This window comes from Engraulis encrasicolus, chromosome 22 (assembly GCF_034702125.1).
Source record: "Engraulis encrasicolus isolate BLACKSEA-1 chromosome 22, IST_EnEncr_1.0, whole genome shotgun sequence".
In the NCBI taxonomy this organism is placed as follows: Eukaryota; Metazoa; Chordata; class Actinopteri; order Clupeiformes; family Engraulidae; genus Engraulis; species Engraulis encrasicolus.
Window position 1 is genome coordinate 19,506,947 of NC_085878.1, and position 23,944 is coordinate 19,530,890.

Sequence of the window (23,944 nt, forward strand, 5' to 3'; positions counted from 1 at the left end):
TAAAAATAATAATGTAACATCGGACCAACATGTTCAGAAAGCTAGCAGAATAACACATTTGCATGTACAGTACATCCTCCGGTGCGGTAGTGCAGTGCTCATATATCTCCCTTTGGGGAAGCGGTATCTTCTCCTGAGACTATGTAGTATTTTTCCTTCTTTTTTGCACACATAGGGTGTGTGAAGCAGCCAACCTAGAAGGAAATAATAAACATACATACATGTGATCACTAAGCCTTGTAAACTAACACTCATTTACTGTACAAGTTCAAGCACAGTAAACAATAAAAACAAGTGCAGTGTTAATTCAACAGAGAGTACTCTGGGACCAAATGTAGTCTAGGAGATGTTAAATCGCCTATAAGTGTTTGTTTTTTTACTGCATACCATGTGTCTCAATCAGGGGCGGCGCTTACAGGAGGGGCGAGCAGGGCATTCGCCCCTGGGCCCAGGGCCCTCCCGTATTGATAGTGGGGAGCCCTATTGTGACCTTGGCAGGCTGTATAGGGGGGGCCTATCAGTGTTTTGCCATGGGGCCCGGTGTGCAATTCTTCCGCCACTGGTCTCAATACTCAGTGGCTGACAGTCTCAATAGAGCTGCATGGTTTCAAAAAACAGTTTATCTTGCTGTTACGTAAAACATGACTAAAAGCTGAATTGGTGCATGGACTAAAAGCCCTACTACACAATGGAGCAGTAGATAGTCTTGTCATAAGATCTGTACCAATGTGTGAGTGGAAGTGCACGTGTGTGTGTGCATGCTGATGATATACTGTATACTGTACAAACTATACAAGTGGAACGCTAACCATGCTGGGTGTATGGAGGAGTATTAATATTTCATGGACTAGTAGCATTTCTTCAAAAGAAGAAGAAGGTCTGCACACTGTTGCTTGCTCCCAGTGTATTAGACACAACGGCTCTATCTCAATGCCCAGTGTTCTAGCCTTGCTAGGACGTGACACACTCAGTGATTGAATACTCTTTGGAGAGCTCCACGGAGTATCCATTCACCAGGCGTTTCACGTCTTAGCACGGCTAGAACACTTGACATTGAGAAGTAGCCAAAGTTCCGACCAGTCTGGTCTGTACACCTGACGAAGACCAGACTGGTCAAAACGTTGTGTATAATAAACTGGGAGCCGCAACAGTGTGCGGACCGTCTTCTTCTTTTGTTTGATCGCCTTAATCCGGCACCTGTCTCACCTGGCTGTGCGCGCACTGCTAAGCGGTACTAGTAGCGTTCCTTACCTTCCAGAGTATGAAGCCTAGTAGGGCCAGCAGCAGCAGAGCCAGGAGGACTGAGAGGAGGATCACCCACCAGGGTACTCTACGCTGGAGCAGGTTCTTCCTCTCGGGAAACACTGTCACTGTCACCTGCACGGAGGCACACAGACCAGCCATCACCAAGAGCACTCTGATGCCACACTAACATTCACATAGTTTTTAAACTGCAGTATTAATCATTAGCGGCGCCATCAATGGTTCACACGCAGACCACAACATGCAATTAATAACGTAATTAAAGCCATACAACTCCTAAGGGACAAAGTACAAAAAATAAACTAAAAACACCACACATCATTACTGTTCACTATTTTTAGTTTGTACTGAGTATTCCTCGCGCTTCAACAGGTTCACTTTTAATGTTTTTGTGTAGATGTGTACTTCTTCCCATGTTAGTTTACAAGCAAAGAAGGCAGCTTTTCATCCTTTATTTTATTTATTTATTCATTTATTTTTGCATTATTGTTCATTTGTTTTATTTATTTACAAGGCATGCCCCTTGAGATACACCACCGCATTTTCAAGATGGTAAAATTCAATACAAAAAACAGTGGGAGGAAAAAACAATAAAGAAGAATCTTTAGCAGCAGATGCCGAGTGTGTCTGCATGAACCTGTCTGTATGTGTCGGTGTTTGACTGAAACCAAGAGCATGCAGTAAACAGTGTACTGTACCTGAGTGTTTGTGCTTCTGAGTGCAATATTCTCTAGAGCAGAGTCGAGACTGAGCGAGGCGTTCACCACAATGTTCAAGTGGTTAAAAGACTCATAGTCCTGCAAGGGATAAAACAGGATTAGTTGAAATGCAGTAGAACAGTGAAGAGCAAGCAATAAGTGAAAGTAGCCAAACAAACACACACACCCTACTTTGTCATTTGCAATACAATTTCCTATTGGCAACGACCCAAGTTGCTAACAGGCTAACAACTATGCTTTCGAGATCTGCAGTTCACACTTTGTTGTAAAAACTCAACCACATCATAACAACATGGCTATGACATTATGGAGAGCCTTAAGCAACAGATTAAGACTCGCCCTTAAGGTGACAGATTATAACAGAGGGTCTGTGGAAAGGAGTTAAGCAAAAGACTTACCTCAAGAAATGTGGTGTTCCACACACGTGATCTGACCCATATCACCATGGTATTGCTATCCCAGCCCAGTAGGGGACACTTTATAGTCACACAGTTTACTTCATCACCACAAGACTGGGGGCAAAAGAGAATATGCACAACAGTACAGAGTCAATTGGTACCATACTATTTTATACACACACACACACATACACACACACACACACACACACACACACGCACACACTCACACACACACACATTTCTTAAAACCTCTTAAAATTTGATATGTACTTATTTCTGCTGCATTAGCAAAGGTCTATTTACCAGGGTTTTGTATTTCCTTTTGCCTCCAAATATGGACAATATCCCATCTGTGCTCAAAGCCTCCAGGTTGGACTCCACGGCCTGCCGCTTCCCCCTCGGCACATGTTGGGTCTAACAGACATAGGGTTGATATTAAAAGGATTAAATGTATTTACATCACATACATAATGTATGAATCAATATCTTTCATCCAGCTGCTTCCTCTGGCCTTGTGCCTTTGTGTTCAACATCATGGAGGACATCTCAACATCTGAAAAGATGAGAGCGCAGGGATGGAGACAAGATGCCGTCAAAGCCAGTCTGCGCATGTTGCTTTATTCCTCCGTTTGTCTTTGATTCCTTCTTTGATTCCACCATGGGGGGAGGGGGGAGAATGAGGCCAGAGCAGGGCAGGTCTGGGCCAAAGAAACGGCCAGGGCATTTTTGCGTGGCCACCTTAAAATTGTGGGCCAGTCTCTAAGAAAGTACTAAATAGCCCAACCACATCGGCCCCGGATGACTGTCGACCCACATTACTAGTCCAGGGGTGCTTGGGTGGTTGTCAATGGGAAATTGCGATGCAAACAACAAAGTAGCTAACATAGTTAGCAACTATCGTTTCCAGAAATGCACCCCAGGCCTGGACACGAGGCCAGAAGGCAGAAGAAGCAAATGGAGAATAGATATTGAGGTGCAAACAATCATTCCATAACCGATGTCAATGAGGGCAATTAGCTGAGCAACCTTGACATGTTTGAGAGGATTGACTTCCTGTTGGGGTGAGCAGGCCACTTCCCGTCTGCCATCAGTAATGGCCACCAGGTAAAGGAGCCATTTGTTGTCATTGTTCATCCGTGGCCACTGGAGGTTCAGGGAGGCAGTGGCCATTGACTTTAATGGTCCTCCCATATTGTTGATCTGAAAATGAGATTAGGGGGGGAAAAGACAGATTGTATGATGATATCACAAGTTTACATCTAATGCACTATACTGTAGCACAGGTGATTAAGATGAGATTTCTTTAAGAATGTTAAGACGGATAAATGTGAGTTTCTCCATACCCTGAACTCGAACTGGACTAAACTACCAATGTCTTCCTCTGATGTCACTGTGTCCTCTGCTTTCACGTCTCCTCCCACGGAAAGCTGCCGCGGCCTCACAGCACTGTACAACAAATTGGGATGGCAGAATACCTCTGTTATAGTGCTTCACCAGTGGTTATTGGGGTGAAAGGAATCACAACAGTTTCATATTTGCATTAAACTTTAAATTAAACTTTTTTTAAAAATCTTAATTGTGTATTTTACCATTGTAATTTAAAATACATCTATCTGCAATTCCGCTTGCTTTGACTTAACGTAGGCACAATGATGACAATGGCATTGATATAACTTGGCCAGACCCAGACAGTGTTACCAACCATGCACATACCCAAACACCTGCAGGTCGAGGTCAAAGATGAAGCGAGCTCTGGCCTCCACTGCAGATATATTCTGGGCACTGATCCTGTAGTGGAAAGAGGTACGCAGGGCTGGATTAATGCATAGGCTATATATGGCTGCAGCCTACTAGGGGGCCCCTGATTAGCTAAAAGTGAAAATTTGCTGAATTTTGACAAGATGCAATATTGAAAAAATCATCTGTAGTTTTAAGTGCAGTAGAAATGTTATCCTTAATTTTAGTTTTTAATTATTATTTTTACCATCCAACACAGCACAGAGCAGTTGCAATCCCCATTTCACTACCAATTGTGCTTGCACAAGGAAGCATGTGACAAATAAAAATCTTGAATCTTGATCTTGAATCTTAATGCCTAGCTCATAACAATGATAGTGTCTTTGTAAATGTGTCACAAAATTTGCCCTCCTGGGGGCCCCACAGCAACCTGTAGCTTAGAGGCCCGAGGCTATCTTAATCCGGCCCTGGAGGTAAGTAATTACTCTGACAGTACTGGTTGTTTCAGCATTCATGCAACTCATCAGTGTAACACATTTCATGAAATAATCAACCTTTCAAGAGTGTATCAAAGGGGCTCAACTTGTAAAGGGAGGAAAGTATAAAAGAGGCAGCAATAATAATAACAACAACAACAATAATAACAATAATGATATATTTTATTTGAGAGCGCCTTTCTAATTACTCATAGTCACGGTAAATACAACATCAAGTCATCAATAAAACCAGATACCGTATTGGCCCGAATATTACACAATCCTGAATATAAGACGACCCCCCTATTTAAAGCACTATTTTTTAGAACAAAAACCCTACCTTTTAAATCTTTTATGTGTTTCTTATGTTTTTATGTGTAAAGTGTGAGTGTGTGAGAGAGAAGTGTGCTACTACTGCATCACAATTCCCCATACCGGGACAAATAAAGCTACAGAACTGAACTGAACTGAACTAACACAGTGGTGGTGTATGTCAGAGGTTCTTAACCTGGGGTGCGGGCACCCCCTGGGGGTGCGCCAGAGATTTCAGGGGGTGCGCAGAATTTAGTCTGTGTTGAGGTTGTGACCAAAATTCTGTAAGCGAACATTGTAATTAGGCCAAATTAAAACATGTTTTGGTCCTCGTGTATTGGCATAAGGTATTGATTAATGAATCATTGTAATTAATCACTAAAATCATTTTTTAGCGTGTATATACTGTACATAAAGACACTTGAATCGGGGGTGCGCGACTTGTCTTGGGCACAGGTAAGGGGGTGCGTTAAGAAAAAAAGGTTAAGAACCACTGGTGTATGTAGTGGTAGCAGCGGTGTTAGTCATACAACAGGAGAGGCCGGAGAAAGCACAAAGAGAAAGTGGTTGAATATCTTATCAAGACCCAAGATAAGGCACACAACTTGTTTGCGCACATGGGCACACTCAAAGAGCTTTACCCATAATGAAACCATTTACAATCTTGAATGTGTGGTTTTCAGAGCCATTTAAGATATAGACAGCCTATTGGAGTACCCTTTTTCTTTTTCAATATTATCACACTGGTGGTCTGTCAATCAGAGAAGATAAGACTGCCACAAACTCATTCATGTCCAAAAATATAGAATAAAAGAATGAAACGGTATTATACAGGCATATAATAGCATACAGGTTTGGAATAGAATAAAATAGAATAGAATAGAATAGAATAGAATAGAATAGAATAGAGTAGAACAGAACAGAACAGAACAGAATAGAACAGAAAAGGCTGTAGTACAGACTCGGTTGAGTCCATATTTGTTAAAACCGAGACAACTCCAGTGGAACTCCATCTACTAGCAAGTCTGAGACGAGTACTAGACCATAACAAATCTTGCTGGGTCATCACTGAACTATATCAAAAGTGAGCTATAGTCTGGGGACCACCTACATACAAGTTTGTAATTGCTCATGGGGGAGGTGTGGTTTACAATTGTATTGGCAGAGGACGCGCTCAACTTCTTGGAAAAACGAAAGTCTTTGGGTGCGAGATAAAAAGCGTCAACTTAAGGAAGAAAAATCCGCACTCACAAACTGCGTATCATACCACGCACTGATGAAGGCTTGTTAGCCGAAACGCGTTTGCTTTTTGGACATGGTGGTAATATAAATAAATAATGAGACGCAGTTTGTGAGTGTGGTTTACGATTGCCCATGGCCATTCACATGTATTTGATGTTATATATATAATGTGGCGTATGTAGCCCATTGCCAATAGTGCCAGTTGTATTCAAAGAAACTACAAGCCATTTGTCAATTACTAGGAATCATCTTTCCACCCCTCCCCGGTCTCTGATTGGCTCCCTAGCTCAGGCTGGTGCTTTGGGACGAGTCTTTCAGATCGGAACGATTGTGGAAAGCAGCATGGGATTTCCTAGGCTATCGAAAAATGGTCTTGGGACCAGACTCGATAGCTGGGTACAGACTTGTGTAATACAGCCCTTGCCTAGAATAGAATAGAATAGAATAGAATAGAATAGAATAGAATAGAATAGAATACCGGTAGAACAGAACAAATCTTAATCCTCACGTTTTCAGTTGCAGAGTGGCGTTGACCTCAGATGTTTCTATGGTGATCTGCTTCGTGGACATTGTAAGGTAGAGGTGAACCTGACAAACAAAGCCTACAGTTATTACTGAGCTGATGTGTGAAGAAGAGCATTACTATAAAGAGCCGATCAGGCAATTGCTTTTGGACCCACCTCTGCATCCCTGGGTAAAGGATTGCCTAGTTCACAGTCCACCTGTGTACCATTCTTATTTGCTCTGCAGTACACCTGTGTAGGGCCGGAAAGAGGAGGGGGTAAGCAGAGAAGGTAATGATGTAGGGCGGAAATGAAGAACAAAGATGGAAAAAGAGGGAAGTCAGAGAACACACAGAGACACTGTATACAGAGAGAGAAAGAGAGAGACAGACAGAGACAGACATATAATGTATTCAAAGTTGTATCAATGAATTAATGTCCGTTATACCCTATGCTTTGGCAAAGCATTTAGCCAATTTGTTGTGCCAAGAAAGAGAGAGAGAGAGAGAGAGAGAGAGAGAGAGAGAGAGAGAGAGAGAGAGAGAGAGAGAGAGAGAGAGAGAGAGAGAGAGAGAGAGAGAGAAGAAAGTATCAATGCTTATCAGTGAAAATGTTTAGCGAAAGTCAAACGCCTAACGAATGACCTACTGGGTGGTGCACTCACTGCACCCACACACACACACACACACTGACTCACCGACTTGTCCTTGGAGCTGTGACTGAAGTAGGGGAGTGACTCAGGCAGGGTGACCTGCAGCTGGCTGTGGTGAGCATCCTCCCCCGCCTTATTGGTCACCGTGATGTGCAACCGCACCTGGCTGTCAGTGGCTGAAATCACCGCTGTCCCATTCTCACTGCGTGGGCGCCATGGACAAAAGGATGAAATCATTTCTGTGCCACAACAGTACATGACTCACAATGTTAAATATTAACATCAAGTTGATTTATTTATATTCACAGGGATGATGTACACATTAACTTTACTAAAAAATGTGTGTTGGGCAAGGCTTTTTAGTATTTTACACCACCTACAGTGGACATTAATATTTTGCGAATGGGAGTTTGTAGTGGAGCAAGCATGACATGCGCACATCCACATTAAAAAGTGGACTAAGGTACACACCCAGAGAAAAACAGGAAATAAAAGAATTATTAGCCATTAGCTTCAGTCCTGCATTTTCATTTGCTCTGACATGCTTATTTTACTCCATCCAGAGTGGAAACTACACAGTTTTACATTACACATTTTGCAGTACACTATTGTCTCTTTTCCACTGCTGGTTTTCTGGTAGGCCTACAGCTCCACACAGCGCAACTCTGCCACCACTTTTTACTTTTCAAATAGGCATGACACAGCTCAATCGTACAAGCAAAAAGTGGCGGCCGAGTCGTGCTGTGTCAAGCTGTAGGCCAACCAGAAAAACGGCAGTGGAAAAGAGGCATATAATATGAGAGTTAAATTCAATACTGAGTGTTAAACAACACTGCCTGCCACATTCATTGTGTTAGCATTTGTCGAATACAGTACATGCCATGCGTTCAGTACCTCTGTAGAGGGGTCACATGGTCCGCGTCACCAGGCTTGGGCATGGATACAAACTGATACTGCAGTGCCAGGTTGCTGTGGCAAATGCCGTCGCTGCCACATCCGGTGTTCACAAACCTCAGCTGTAGGAGTGAGCAAGGGTAAAGGGTGAGCTGAGGGGAACAAGTGACTCACACACACTCACGCACTCATGCCAGCACACATGCGAAAAACACACACAGACACAGACACACACACTGATAACAGTGATGTGTGTATCCTGATAACAGTCATCAACATGAATAAAGCAATTCCGTTCTATCCTCATTTCGTCTCACACCCACCCACACCCACAGTGACACACCTACAGTGACACACCCACACATGCACAAACACACACACACACAGACACAGACACAGACATACACACACACACACACACACACACACACACACACACACACACACACACACACACACACACGCATACACACACACCTAACACACACCTACTCACGCACATTACATACACACACACACACACACACACACACACACACCTCTGCCTGTGTGAGCTTGTCCTGTGGAGAGGTGACAGGTGTCAGCTCGGGCAGGGAGCTGGCGTGTGTGGAGCCGTGGCTGGACGTTGATCTCTCATTCTGGAGCGAGACGAGCAAACTGATGGGAATGGCACTCATCTTGTCTTGGACGTCTGTCTGGGGGAGAGGACGGATTTATTTAAAGCTCTCCGTTTCTTCAATGATTTCTCTCTCTCTATCTCTCTCTCTCTCTCTCTCTCTGAGAGATGTTTTAGCTACTAATAACATGTATTATCACAATCTGATATTATTATTGTTATTATTATTATGAATAGTGTATAGTTGTTCTGATCTGTTTTCCATGTGATGTCCTACACACACGCACGCACGCACGCACGCACGCACGCACGCACACACACACACACACACACACACACACACACACACACACACACACACACACACACACATGTCAAGTCAAGTCAAGAGTACATAAAAATCTATGTAACAGGTTTAGCACAGAAGTTTGAAATTGCGTTTGACCAGTCTCCAATGTGCAGTTTAACTAAATAAGACAATTAACTTTAAATAAGACATTGACAATAATCTCTCTCTCTCTCCCTCTCTCCCTCTCTCTCTCTCATTCGTTTTTCTCTCTCATTCCAAGACTCACTACCTGCTCATTTTTACTGCATCGAGTTCGATACTGTTGCACCATATTTGCCCCACCTGTAGTCTGATCTGTGTGCTGACGCATTCCTCCTTATTGGGACCTAGTAGCTTGACTTGGCCCTCAGCGTGGGACGGTACCTCAAACTGCACTCGAGACGGCAGCTTCCACTCCCGCCTCTTCCCGTCTGTATCCAGGGTGTAGCGGATATCTACACATGCATGCACACGCACACACACCCATACACAAACACAGATACACATTTATACTTGCGCGTTCACAAACACACGCACGCACACACACAGACACACACACACACACACACACACACACACACACACACACACACACACACACACACACACGCACATACACACACACACACACACACACACACACACACACACACACACACACACACACACACACACACACACACACACACACACACACACACACACACACACACACACACACACACACAAACACACAGCAGTGCAGCAGGAGGGCAAGGCATGGGTGGCACAAAGTCCAATTTATCAAACAGCACAACATTACGTAAATAGCATACCAGTCATGGTAGGAATGCTGGCAAGGCAATTGACAGGCCTCATACTGTACTTAATGTACTGTATTAGAACTGCATTAAGACTGGCAATCGTTTTACTTACAGAAAGCATTACCAAACGGACTCCACTTATCCTAAATATCAATGTGTTGCTGGCTATTTTAAAGTTAAAATGACAATCAAGACTGCTTACTTATATTTGACTGATAGGTGGTCGAATGTGAGGAGTAAGAAAAACAGGACTGGATTGTGAATTTGCTAAATGATGAAAAGGGGAAAAAAAAGTTAGTTCAGGGTGATTGCAAAATGATTCAATATACATTCCTGACTTTGATCTGTAACTGTCTTAAACTCACCACGGCTGCAGATCGCATTTTTGCTTCTTGATGTCGATTTTGTCAGGGCTTATCTTCATGGTCCTCTTAATATCAATGACAGGTCGTGCCCTTTCAAAAGAGCAATAAGTCAAACAACATTTAACACCATGGCATGGCACACCAAGTACATGTGCACAGTATTTACCTTTAAATACTCTCTCTGTATTACCTGTAAATAAATACAGAATCTGAGAGGGAGCCAACAGCTACATCTGGATACTGATTCCCGTCGATGTCCATATTCCCTGCCAATGCATATCCAAACAACTTGGCACCACCTTCAGCTCTCAAGATCTGAAATAAGGTCAATTTAAACATACATAAATGATCTGTAAAACTCAAATAATCTGATTGTTGGGAATGAGTGTGACAGGTAGGGCTGCACAATTTATCGAAAATGTATCGATATCAAGAGTGGCAATATGCGTATCATGAAAATCACTTAATTATCGATAAACAAGTAAAACATTTTCTGTGCTGTCCAATCACTAGCTTAATGTCAACAAATGCGGGGGAAGCCCGCCACGACCAAAGCCGCGTCACAGACACTCGGCTATATTTCTTAATATCGTGTAAATTCGTCGTTATTCGTCGTTATTGAGGTATTGCATGCTGTTATCGAGTATCGATTTTTTTCTGATATTGTGCAGCCCAAGTGACAGGGTATGTCTCTAACTGACCTGGGCATATTTCCTTTCAATACCCTCAGCTGAGCCGTGGTAGATGTAGACACATCCAGATCCCTCGTATGGAGCGCCAACTGCTATATCTGTAATGAGGGGAGAATTCAACAACAGAATGCATATTTAATTAAAAGAATATATTTCTGGGCACACAGCTGTATGTAAACACTGGCCAAGATACAAGAAGAAGGGGACGGGTGCTCTGCAAAAGGGGAAATCCATTTGTGTTTTCAAACATCTCTCTAGCTGCCTTCAGCAAAAGACCTGAAAGAGAAAATATAATCTCAGTTGGCCTTTGATATGCGCTATGGTTCAGGGTTCTTTTTGATTACCAAGGGGCTATACAAGCAGCAGCTTTATTGTGTTTGACTGAGCTCACAAAAGAAAACACCAAGGCCCTAGCAGCTGACCCTGGAATCCGTCTTGATTGACATCGCCAATGCTTTCAACCGCCAGCCCAAACATGGAGTCCTTGTTGCCACGGAGACGGATCCTCTCAGGGTTGTTCCAGTCTCTGCCGCCGGCGCGATTGATGTAGACATACACAGCCCCGCCCACCTCTCCATCCTTTTCAAAGTACTGGGGGGCTCCCACCACCAGGTCCTCCCACCTTCATCAAAGACACAGCGCACCAATACACACACACACACACACACACACACACACACACACACACACACACACACACACACACACACACACACACACACACACACACACACACACACAATGAGACATCATTACCATGAAAGACACAAAGACAGAAAAGAGACAGAAACACACACTATAGTGAAACAGTCCAAACACTACGGTCTGATGGTAATTTTACAATCAAAGCCTTTGCCTCAACATTACTGTAACAGAATTACAAAAGTAATAAAAAAAGATATTAATACAAACACAAAGGTCATTGAAGGGACACCAACACAAGCAATTAAAAGAACAATTTACAAATGAAGCAAGTGCACCAACAGGGCAAATTGCAAAATGCCACTCAAATGAAAATAGCCTTTGGCTGCATGATTAAAACCACAGTACAGGCTTTAACATCCAAATATATTCTTGTTGTTAGTATTTAATATTGTCTGAGAAACGCATAGAAGCAATTTACCTTCACCCTCACACAATCTCCCTTCTTACACAAAATGTGCAGTAGCCTTCCTGTCAAACCATTGCCTTGGTTAGACAAATGCGGATATTTTCAAAAATTAATATTTTTTATGCATGTACATGTTTTGGTCTCGTTTGCACAGCATGTCACCGTTGAANCGCAGGGCCGGTTTTTAGCATAGGCCGGCTAGGCGGTCGCCTAGAGCGCCATGTGAAGAAGGGGCGCCGAAATGGCGCTCTCCTATGCGTAATTTTGCGATATGAAGTTTTTTTATGAAGTCGCAATCAACAAAGAGTGGCGAAAGCGCTCCTCACGGCAAAGCGCCCCTCAGCCAATAGTAATATCTCTTCCAACTGTCTCTGGGAAGTCTGTGAACCAATAAACAGACAGTTCTGAGAAAGGGGGCGGGACGAGTGACAGCGTGCGGTCTATTTTGAATTTGGAGACTCACTCGAGAGCAAAGAGGCTTGAGACAAGAGGGCTTACTCACGTCATAACAGCGTAGTAGGAAATGATGGCGAGGGGAGTACGGAAATGTTATTCACTGTGGAACAGGTCATAGGACAGCGTGAATGTCTGTCAGCTGTCCTTAATTACCCCCAGCAATTACTGCTGACCAACAGCTGCCGTTACTTGGCCACAAATTACGGAGTACGAAAATGGCATCCATCGTGGATGGATGACCAATGACCATGCGCAAGGGAGTTAATTTTCCATCCACTCGTGTCCTCAGGCAACGCCCCCGTACTACACCGTGGCCAATGCATTCCCCGCCATGAGATTGTTCTTTCTCTTGAGTTTCTTTGCTCGAGAGACAGAGAGGACAAGCGCAAACAGTAGTGCTGCTCTGCTGGATGGAGATTATTATGTTCTCATTAAACCACTCATTGCATGATGCAGGAGTTTCAGAGGGTGTTTTGGAACTATGTGATTTAATCAGCAACCGTTTGTGATTATGGAAAGCCTAATAGTTATGAGGTTACTATTTGGAATTAGAGAGAAAAAGTTTTTGATCAGAGAAATCGCTAGTTAGCATGCTAACATTAGCCAAGTATGCCAAGCAATGAAATCCAGTAAAGTAGCTGTTAGTAGCCTACTCACTACTCACTAACACCCACCTGATATCATAATACTTGCTTAGGTTGACAAGCAATGTAAAGTAAGACTGGTGCAATGTTTAAAACAATTTTAGCTGCCATATCTCCTTCCATCCACATGAATTACCTGCTTGTTGTAAGCTTAAAAAAACATTAATTTCCAGACCAGAATGACATAGCCTACATTAATCATGTAACAGAACCATGCACAGCAGACAAGTGAGGCTATTTACTATATTTTGTATATTATGAAATTCAATAGCGTGACAGCTCTTCTCCCTTTCTCTCACCCTGTCCCTCCAAACACATAGATAGCCCCCTTCTCATTCTCCTACTCACAAATGCACCACTATTTCCAGTCCAGAAATGAAATTGGTTTGGAAGACAGCACAAATGTGTAGCTTATTAAAATTGTTATGCTGCCATACTTTGTGATGCTGTAGATAGTGTAGATCAATGCAGACCTCCTTGGTAGGCTTATTGTCTACACATGCACTTTACATGCAAATGTACTGTATCATCCTGGCATTTCAATTTCACGTTACAATTCAAACACATTGATAACCTCCCTCTCATCTGGGGTTGGGGGCCCCACCACCATCACATCCAACACACCACACAGTGAAGCTACTTTCATGCGACTCAATCTGATGTGTTGGTCGCCTGTCAAAAAGAACCACAAATCCATTTGATGAAAAACGATTGTTCTTGATGCTATTTAGTTAAGCTTACTAAGGATATTAGTCTTGTGTTCTGTGAGGTATAAGAAAGATTTTTTTTTCTTTCAAAGGTAGGGGGTGGGGGGGGGGGGGGGGGGGGGGGGGCAGAAATCAAACTCGCCTAGGGCACCAAATAAGCCAGAACCGGCCCTGGATGTGTTTCAGAAAAATGGGAGCTATAAAAACACCCATGTGTGTTTAGGTCCACTGCGGGTAACAGCATCATATGGTATATAATATAATATGTACTGTCTTGTTGGCTCACCCATCTGCATTAAGGTCCACTACGGCGAGGTCGTAGCCAAATGAAGAGGCCAGATCCGGGCCAGTGAGGCGGTGTACCATGTTCAGGCTAGATGACCCCTCGCGCCGGAGAAGCAGCACCTGTGCATTCATATGGACATTGATTTCAAAGTGTACACTGTACCAGTGGTGTAGCCAACTTTTTTGAAGTGGGTATGCACGTATGCTGTATACTTGGGCAGCCATAGGCGCAGTTGTTCCCACACTAGGGGGCCGGTGTGCAGTGGGGGGAAGGGACAGGGGCGGGGTTCTTGCAAACAATGTTACACCCATGTATGTGCCAAGATAGTACTAATGAAATTGAGACATTCATCCCGAGACAGGGGTAGCCAAAGCAACGTGTTCTATATCTTTGACCTTGTGAGGTTCAAAATGTCAGGCAATGTCAGCATTATCAGGGTAAATAAAGACTTACAATATACATATATGTAAGAAAAATGATTTTTTTTTCAAGAGATTACACGTCTGGCCTGAAAAAAAACTGACTCACACATGGATATGCTATGTAAGAAATTACCCACAAAGGCCATACATAAAAAAAGAAATGGCATTGGTACAATAGTAGCCTGACAGTGTAGCATAAAATTCCATTGTACTCTTGTGAATTTTGTTCCATCCATACAAGTCTAAATTTATTTAGAGATTAAACTAAATAGACTGGATGGGCATTCCAAGGCTTCTTTTTGACGCGTTAGCATTGATGAAAAATGGCTGTGCCGTTCTAAATAGGCTACCGATAATATTCAAGTAGGCTTAGGGAAGAGTTGGCAATATTGGCTGGGCCGTTTTCTGGTGAGTATACATACCTGCGTTCTACATAGACTACCCTGCCACGTACATGTTTTGATTTGTGCAAATTTTTGACATTGTGCAGTGCAGTGTATACATGATAGAAAATCAGCATTTCATCCACCAAGAGGCAGTCTCTCCCTCTAATGGTGTGTGTGGATGGGTAGGTGGATGAAGCTGCGGCTGTGTGCGCGTGCTTACTATGGTGTGTGTGTGTGTGTGTGTGTGTGTGTGCGTGTGTGTGTGTGTGTGTGTGTGTGCAGCTTTTGATTTTAATGTTTTAAATTGCTTTTGATTCTAATAATTTAATGTCTTATTGTAATGTTATACCGTAAGGTTCTTAGGTTTTATTTTGGTGACGTTTTCTTTCTCTATTTCTTGTTTTCTTTATTCCGTTTACTTATATTTTTGTGAAGCACATTGGACTGCATCTGGGTATGAAACGTGCTATACAAATAAAATTGCCTTGCCTTGCCTTGCCTTACCGCGTGTGTGTGCGTGTGTGTGTGTGTGTGTGTGTGTGTGTGTGTGTGTGTGTGTGTGTGTGTGTGTGTGTGTGTGTGTGTGTGTGTGTGTGTGTGTGTGTGTGTGTGTGTGTATGTGTGTGTGCGTGCGTGCGTGTGTGCGCTGTGCATACCTGTCCACTGTGCCACGCCCTGGGGGCCCCTGCCACAATGATTAACTCCCCCTTCTTTGTCAGAGCAGTGCTTGAACCCAAGGAGAATCCTGTAAGCACACACACACACACACACACACACACACACACACACACACACACACACACACACACACACACACACACACACACACACACACACACACACACACACACACAGTGAACATGTCTTCATCATTATTCTTTCTTTTCAACTTCTTAGAGCACAATGAATGTAATAATAACTGAGTGGCCCTGCCATGGCCAACCGGTAGGGCACTTGTCTGCCATGTTGCTGACCCGGGATCGATTCCCGGCCCGGGTCATTTGCCGACCCCGTCTCTCTCCCCTTTCACTTCCTGTCCACCTCTCATACTATCCTGTCATCAATAAAGTTGAAAAAGACCAAAAAAATAATAATAATGAAAAATAACTGAGAATAATAATGTGGTACATAAATACAGTACCGGTACTTGATTGATTGTTAGATAGATAGATAGATAGATAGATTGATTGATTGATGTCTTCTGAAGTTTCTGACCTAAGTAACTGCTGCGGTTGACAGGCACGAGTTGTTCCTCAAGTTTGTTATCATCGCCTGTCTCCAGAAACTCAGCCTCGTAAGCCAGCCGGTCCTCAACCGGCTCCAGACGCACAATGCCTGCATCAGGGAAGGACACAGCATACAAATGAATGAATGAATGAATGAATGAATGAATGAATGAATGAATGAATGAATGAATGAATGAATGAATGAATGAATGAATGAATGAATGAATGAATGAATGAATGAATGTTGCATTTCCCATTGCTTCCGTTATTAGTCATTACATTTTATGGTCATGAAACAAACTTTGCTAGGATAAAAGTGGGGCCCCCGAGGAATCTAACGGAAGCCTTCAGGTTTAAGTGAGGGCCAAGGAAGGTTTTGCACAAACCACAAACTGATCATATGTTCCTTTTTCTATGAGAAGCTACAAGAATAAGATTGAGCTAGTTACTAGTTACTGCTCTATCACTTTGCACTCTATATACACACACACACACAAAATCCACACACACACACACACACACACACACACACACACACGCACACACACACACACACACACACACACACACACACACACACACACACACACACACACACACACACACACACACACACACGCACGCACACGCACCATCACTGCTGGGTGAAAACCTTGTACTATATATCCAAAAGCATAAACTTTTCAGAAGATGTAGCACAGTATGTTTTAAATAAGTAGATATTTCCTCAATAAGATTTTGCATTAATTATTTCTAAATCCCATACCAACATGTGGAGACTGCTGAACAGTAGGGATTTGTATCTGAAATAAGTAAATAAAAGTTGAGTGACAAGGTTTCCACCTGACAGCACTGACTTACGCTCACTTCACAGGGTAGGTTAGAATGTCTGTAAAGTGTCCTGTAAAGTAATTCCCCATACTGGGACAAATAAAGTTACTTTAAGGAAGAAGAAATCCGCACTCACAAACTGAGTGTTTGCTTTTTGGACATGGTGGTAATATAAATAAATAATGAGACGCAGTTTGTGAGTGCGGATTTTTCTTCCTTAAGTTGACTTTTTTTATCTCGCACCCAAAGACTTTCTTTTTTTCCAAGAAGTTGAGCGCGTCCTCTACCAATACAAATAAAGTTACTACAACTACTACTACTACTACTACTACTGCAGCAGCTGCTGCTACTACTGCCACTACTACTACTACTACTACTACTACTACTGCTACTACTACCTTTCCCATCGTAGACCCCAGGCGCTCCAAAAAGGATATGTCGCTTGTCGGCGGTGAAGGCCGGGGACATGCCCTGCTGGCAGAAAGCGAAGCGCTCCTTGGTGATGCCTTGGTCTATGCGGCCACCCTGTGTGCAGACGTGGCGGTCCCAGTTTGACTCGATCCCTGAGTCCTCTGTGTCTGGGTCCTCCTCCTCTTTGGGCAATGTCAGGTCCTCCTCCAGGATCATGCAGCGGCCTGCGATCAAACGTCTGTCCGAGTCCCCCTTGACCCAGAACTGGTAGCGGTGAGCACACACCTTAAGGGAGAGAGAGAATGTGCGAGAGAGAGAGAGAGAGAGAGAGAGAGAGAGAGAGAGAGAGAGAGAGAGAGAGAGAGAGAGAGAGAGAGAGAGAGAGAGAGATTGAGTGTGTGTGTTCATGTTGATCTTCATATGTTGATCTTTGTACGCTTTGGCTACACTGATACTCCCAGGCATGCCAATGAAACATAGGCCTACTTGAATTTGAGAAAGATCAGATATAGTTCAAAAATACCATAATGCTACCATACCATACCATCCAGGTACATGGTACACACCATACCACGGTATGACGGTCCAAATTCATTTCTTTATATTCTTGTAATGGATTTTTCCATATGTTCATGTAATGGTGGTACATACATAATCACGCACAGTGGCAGAACGATTGCACACAGGACCCCAGGGCAAAACACTGGTAGGGCCCTCCATAAGTCCACCCACTTCTCCTGAGGTGAGATTTAAAAAAGAAAAATTCTGTCCGTGTTTGAATACAAAAAGGGGGTAGACATGATAAGTTGCCTAATTAATTGATGACCACACAAATTGCATACCCCCACTTTAAAAATCTTCACTACACCACTGGTTGCTCTTGCTATGAAGATGGTCCAGCGACTCTGTAGCTTAGCTTGGGTCTTTTCTGGTGTATTCGTGGGGTAATTCTTGTTGTTAAATGTTGCCTTGCTTCACAAGACCTTACGAAAAAGGACTATGGTTTATTATGGTATTTCTATGATTGTCATGGTTCTACCATGGTATATCATGATTACTCTAATTACTCTCAACCTACCATAATTGTCCTATGGCTTACTATGGTATTACTGTGATTTTTATGTAGTAACATGGTTTTACCATGGTATGTCATTATTTCTCTACCCTTACGAAAATTGACCATGGTTTTAATGCAGTAACCATGGTTTTACTACCACATTTCATGGTGATTCTAAGTAGGCCTACTATCAACCAACCATAGTTCTAGTACAGTAGCTGCCATAGTAGTAGCCCTTACAAAGATTAACCATGGTTCTACTATGAAAGCGAATCATGGTTTTACCATAGATTTACCATGGATTATAGTTAATCATGGTTTTTAGTGTAACCATGGCAACAATGGTTAGTGACTATGGTTCAACTTGTGATTTAACCCTAGTATACTCCTTGCCATAAACCATGGTTCCCCCCAAACCATGTTTTTTTTTTTTTGACCATAGCCGCCCACCCCAAAAGCCCATTTTTTAAAACCATGGTTTTAAAAAACATGATGAGGGGAAGGGGTGTATGGTTAAACCATAGTCACGAACCATGGTTTTCTTGGTTACCCAAGTGTTACCCAAGAAAACACGAAACCCTTGAATAACTTCTTGTGAGTAGCCGTTGTGTAATGGCTAGGGAGTTGGACTCTAGATCACAGGATTGCAAGTTCGAATCCTCCCATCACCATTCTGTAGACCTCCATCCATGGCTGAAGTGCCCTTGAGCAAGGCACCTGATATTGATCCAGGGACTGTAACCAATAGCCTGTAAGTCGCTTCGGATAAAAAAAAGCGTCAGCTCACTGTAATGTAATGAATAACTGTTAACCATGGTTAGTTGTCATTGTAAAACCATGGTTAATTTTTGCATAGTTAAACGATGGTAAATCCATGGTTAAACCATGGTTAAATCATAGTCAAACAATGGTTGAATCATAGTTAAACCATGGTTGAACTATAGTCAATCAATGGTTAAACCATAGTCACAAACCATGCTCAAAAAAACGTGACAATTATAATTAACTAAAAACCATGGTTTAGTTCTCATAGTAAAACCATGATCGATTTTCGTAAGGGAGGACTCATGCAAAAGATACTGCAGTGTCAATGTGACTAACCTGATAAAACAAAGGGATGATTTATGATCGCTCTGTACTGTGTTTTGTTTATGACCCCTCACAGATACACAGAATGTTATTTTGTTGTAGAGAAGGGAGAGGTTGACCTTACCACAACCTTTCCCCCAGGGCCTTGGCTTCGAACCCTGGAGCCCATCCACTGGTCCTCTTTATGGTCCTGGGGCGTGTCTACAGCATGAGACAAACAAAAGGATGGGGACATTGATAAGGAGGTCATGACTAAATACACGAACGCACGCACACACATTATTACATTACATTACATTACACCTCACATTTAATCAAAGCGACTTACAACTATTATTTTTCAGGGTATTGGTTATAGTCCCTGGAGCAATGTGGGGTTAGGTGCCTTGTTCGAGGGCACTTCAGCCATGGATGGAGAGGTCAGGGTAACCTGACTCTTGCCCTCTGCTATGCCGTTCCGTTTACCCGCTTTTCAGATGGGTGCGGCGGGGAATGGAAGGGCCTCACGTGTAGTTGCTGAACCGCAGCCAGATGATGTAAATCAGGTTAAGGTCAGGGGGGGATTCGAACCAGCAACCCCTAGATTGAAAGACCAACTCTCTAACCACTAGGCCACGGCTTCCCCATACCCAGCACACACACACACACACACACACACACACACACACACACACACACACACACACACACACACACACACACACACACACACACACACACACACACACACACACACACACACACACACACACACACACACACACACACACACACACACACACACACACACACACACACACACACACACACACACACACACACACACACACACACCTCTCTCTCTCTCTCTCTCTCTCAAACACGCACACACACACACATACAGACACACACACATAAACAGACACACACATACACCCACACAACCCCAGCTCCTTTCCCATTTGACTTGCACTACACAAACACACTCATGCACATACGCACACATTTCAGCAAGAACACACTCAGCACACACACACACACACACACAGTTGTGAGGAATGTTACGGACCTATGCCATCGAACTGGATGTGCTGGCGGTCAAACAAGCACCACACACACACACCCCCACACACACACACGCAGGCACAAATACACGCTTGTGATGAGTGGCCACAAACCTGTGTCATCGAACTGGATGCGTTGGCAGCCAGAGGTGCCAGGTGTGAATGTGCAGCTGTACAGCCCTCCAGTGATGTTGGCCCTCTGGTTTCCCAGGGCTTTGGCATGAGGAGCGCCCACTAGCAGTCTGATCCAACACACAACACGCACAAGAGTCAAGTCTTTGCCACCCTTTGCCTTCACTATGCATAATTCAATATTACTTATAATTATGTAAGTATACATTAGTATACAGTATAAAGCAAGTATAAGCAAGTATAGTATTGATTTCAGTTGACTATTTTATGCATGGACATAATTGTGATTAGAAGTGCAGTTGAAACCACAAGTTTACATGCAGTGCATACCGGTACACTTTTTCACAAATGGGAAAGGACAAAAAAAGGACAATTCGCAAAAGTGAATTATCTTCTCTTGGTTTTCATGAAAATTGTTGACTTTATTGTATAGGCCTATTTGTTCATATTCTTATAATTATGTTATACATTGTTGAATGTTGTTTTACATTGTTTATGTCTATGTAATTACCTTCAGAACCGAATACAGTAGGTAAGGCCAATGCTCATAGAGTAAAGCTCGATACTGTTTATGAAAAGACTTTGACATTAGGCCAACTATTGCCAGTCTGGTGACAGGCAGCACAGGGTCCATGATGCTATTCATCATGGTGAACAGATGCTGACAGATGCTACATGCCCACTGTTGACTGTGTCCTGATTTCTTCGGATAGCACCTTGTTACAGAAGCCTACCTTTCAGCACAAAGTAACGCCAGGCTACATTTCTCAAGTTACAGTATGGCTTGCTGTGCTATTGTTACAACACCTTCAACTTTCTATCTAGATTGCGCCTGTGTGTTACAGTAGGCCTGGTCTACATGTAAAAAATATATTTTTAGTTGTAGGCTATTACAAAACAAATACAAAAAAACACAAAAAGCAAACAAACAGATATCTCCTAGGCCTATAACATTGTCTACTGTAGTTGTTTGCACGTGTTGTTTCTTTTAATTGTTGAGATGCCCATTGTTTTACCGTCGTTAAACTTGATACACGAATTCACCTGGGTCACCTGAGACACCACGCGCGTGTCCTCCCATACCCTCTAGTCGAGAGAAAGACAGCGGTATAACAGAGAGGAAGCAACTCACACTTTGCTGTCCACCGGGTTCCGTTGGTGGTGCATGGCCAGAGAGAAACCAAACAGGCTATTTGGGTCGCCATCTCTCCTTAAGGGTCCGGACGTGTCCAAGTTAAAGGCTGAGAGACGGGCGAATTGACACCAGGCCAGAACCGTTGCCAGCGCGCGCGGTGGGATCCGCCAGGCGCTGCGTTCCCAACTTCGGGGTGCCATTGTTTAACCGATTAGACACCTGCGGGAACACGTGCGAATTTATGAGTTTGCCATCACGCCGTAGCAGACCTGTAAGCAGGGTGTGGTAGACTATCCACCTTGTTTCAACTTTTTTTATTGTCACCAGAAAATGGGTGTGGCAGACGGCTTCATAGCTCTGTCCCTCGAGATAACTTGTGTTAATATTTGTCTAAAAGTTCACTGCTGAGGGAAGTGACGGACATGACCTATGATCGATGTTTTTATTATGGCCATATATTTTTTAGCGCCACGATGTGTCCTGCCTTGTCAATTTGATTTCTTAAGTGAACTACAGTCAGAAATGCAATAGCAGCACCCTACCAAAACATTGCTGCCGTTAGGTGGCGCAACAGGTCAACAAATATGTTAAACTTCAGACGACAGTCATCAGGGAATCTGATTGCACATGACATTGAAAAAAATATTAGAGATATGCCCAGGTTATCAACATTTAGTATAATGAATTAGACCTATTTACATAGATAGATAGATAGATAGATAGATAGATAGATAGATAGATAGATAGATAGATAGATAGATAGATAGATAGATAGATAGATAGATAGATAGATAGATAGATAGATAGATAGATAGATATACTTTTTTGTCCCCAAAGGGATTTTTTTTCAACACCATTTAAAAAAATGTTAGGTATATATAATGATAATAATAATAATAATAATAATAATAATAATAATAATAATAATAATAATAATAATAATAATATGCTATAATAATCATCATCATCATCATTGTCATCATAATCCTCCTCCTCATCATCATCCCTAGCCAATTTGTAAACTGTTTGTATGATATATCAGGACCATTCTACAGATGGCGCCAGTGACCACAACAAACCCACACGCACGCACACACACACACACACACACACACACACACACACACACACACACACACACACACACACACACACACACACACACACACACACACACACACACACACACACACACACACACACACACACACACACACACACACACACAGTATATAGTCTATACTATAGTCTGTCAGTCTGTATTTCTCTCTGTCTGAAAAGAAAAGACTATGATGTGGTATCCAGCATGAAAAGCCACTGTTTGTTGAAGACTTTTGTTCTTTGTTGTAATTTTCTGTCAACGAAAAAAGAGTTAATAAATAAATACACCCATCTTGATTGTTCAATGTGACTACATTAATTGTAACCAAATAAAAAGTATTTTTTTAAAAATTGCAACCTTAAGTGCCTCAGACCTTCTCTTCCTGAGCTTAACTTGAGAGCCCCTACACTGATGAGCACCAAGGAAAAAGATAAAGACACAGAAGCACTCCAATTATCTGTTTGTGTTTGACTACTTTAGGATGTGGCACTGGCTACATTATCTTTCATTTAATGTGCCGAACCACAATTTTATGAAGTTAGGAAGAAACTAAAAACAATTCATTAGTAACACATGATGACGGTAGATGTGTGGGCTCTGTTTGCATCGGTGAATTGTGTGTGTGTGTGTGTGTGTGTGTGTGTGTGTGTGTGTGTGTGTGTGTGTGTGTGTGTGTGTGTGTGTGTGTGTGTGTGTGTGTGTGTGTGTGTGTGCGTGCGTGTGTGTGTGTGGTTTCCATTGTTGTTTGCTGCCATTGTATATATAAATAACTCCACTAGTGGTGGATGGAAAGTTCTAGCGTATATGTGGTTTGAGGTGTGAATCTGAGAGGCCTATATTTCTGCACCTCTGTCACACACACACACACACACACACACACACACACACACACACACACACACA

At 42.8% G+C, this 23,944-nt stretch overlaps 1 protein-coding gene across 1 annotated transcript; it reads right to left on the reverse strand.

The window, feature by feature from the left end:
* Nucleotides 1-25: 25 nt before the first annotated feature.
* LOC134438941 (integrin alpha-6-like) lies at nucleotides 26-22,183 on the reverse strand. The gene is made up of 26 exons (XM_063188676.1): nucleotides 21,937-22,183; nucleotides 20,787-20,914; nucleotides 19,754-19,830; nucleotides 17,471-17,768; nucleotides 16,231-16,350; nucleotides 15,672-15,760; nucleotides 14,208-14,326; nucleotides 11,426-11,625; nucleotides 11,013-11,101; nucleotides 10,502-10,626; nucleotides 10,312-10,401; nucleotides 10,149-10,213; nucleotides 9,447-9,598; nucleotides 8,739-8,894; nucleotides 8,200-8,321; nucleotides 7,351-7,507; nucleotides 6,831-6,905; nucleotides 6,659-6,738; nucleotides 4,097-4,171; nucleotides 3,727-3,829; nucleotides 3,410-3,583; nucleotides 2,687-2,797; nucleotides 2,381-2,494; nucleotides 1,962-2,060; nucleotides 1,252-1,377; nucleotides 26-194 (listed from the first exon to the last, which is right to left on the reverse strand). Exons 1-26 carry the CDS (start codon nucleotides 22,137-22,139, stop codon nucleotides 99-101), a joined length of 3,243 nt encoding a protein of 1,080 aa, XP_063044746.1. The 5' UTR covers nucleotides 22,140-22,183; the 3' UTR covers nucleotides 26-98.
* Between the last annotated feature and the right edge of the window lie 1,761 nt (nucleotides 22,184-23,944).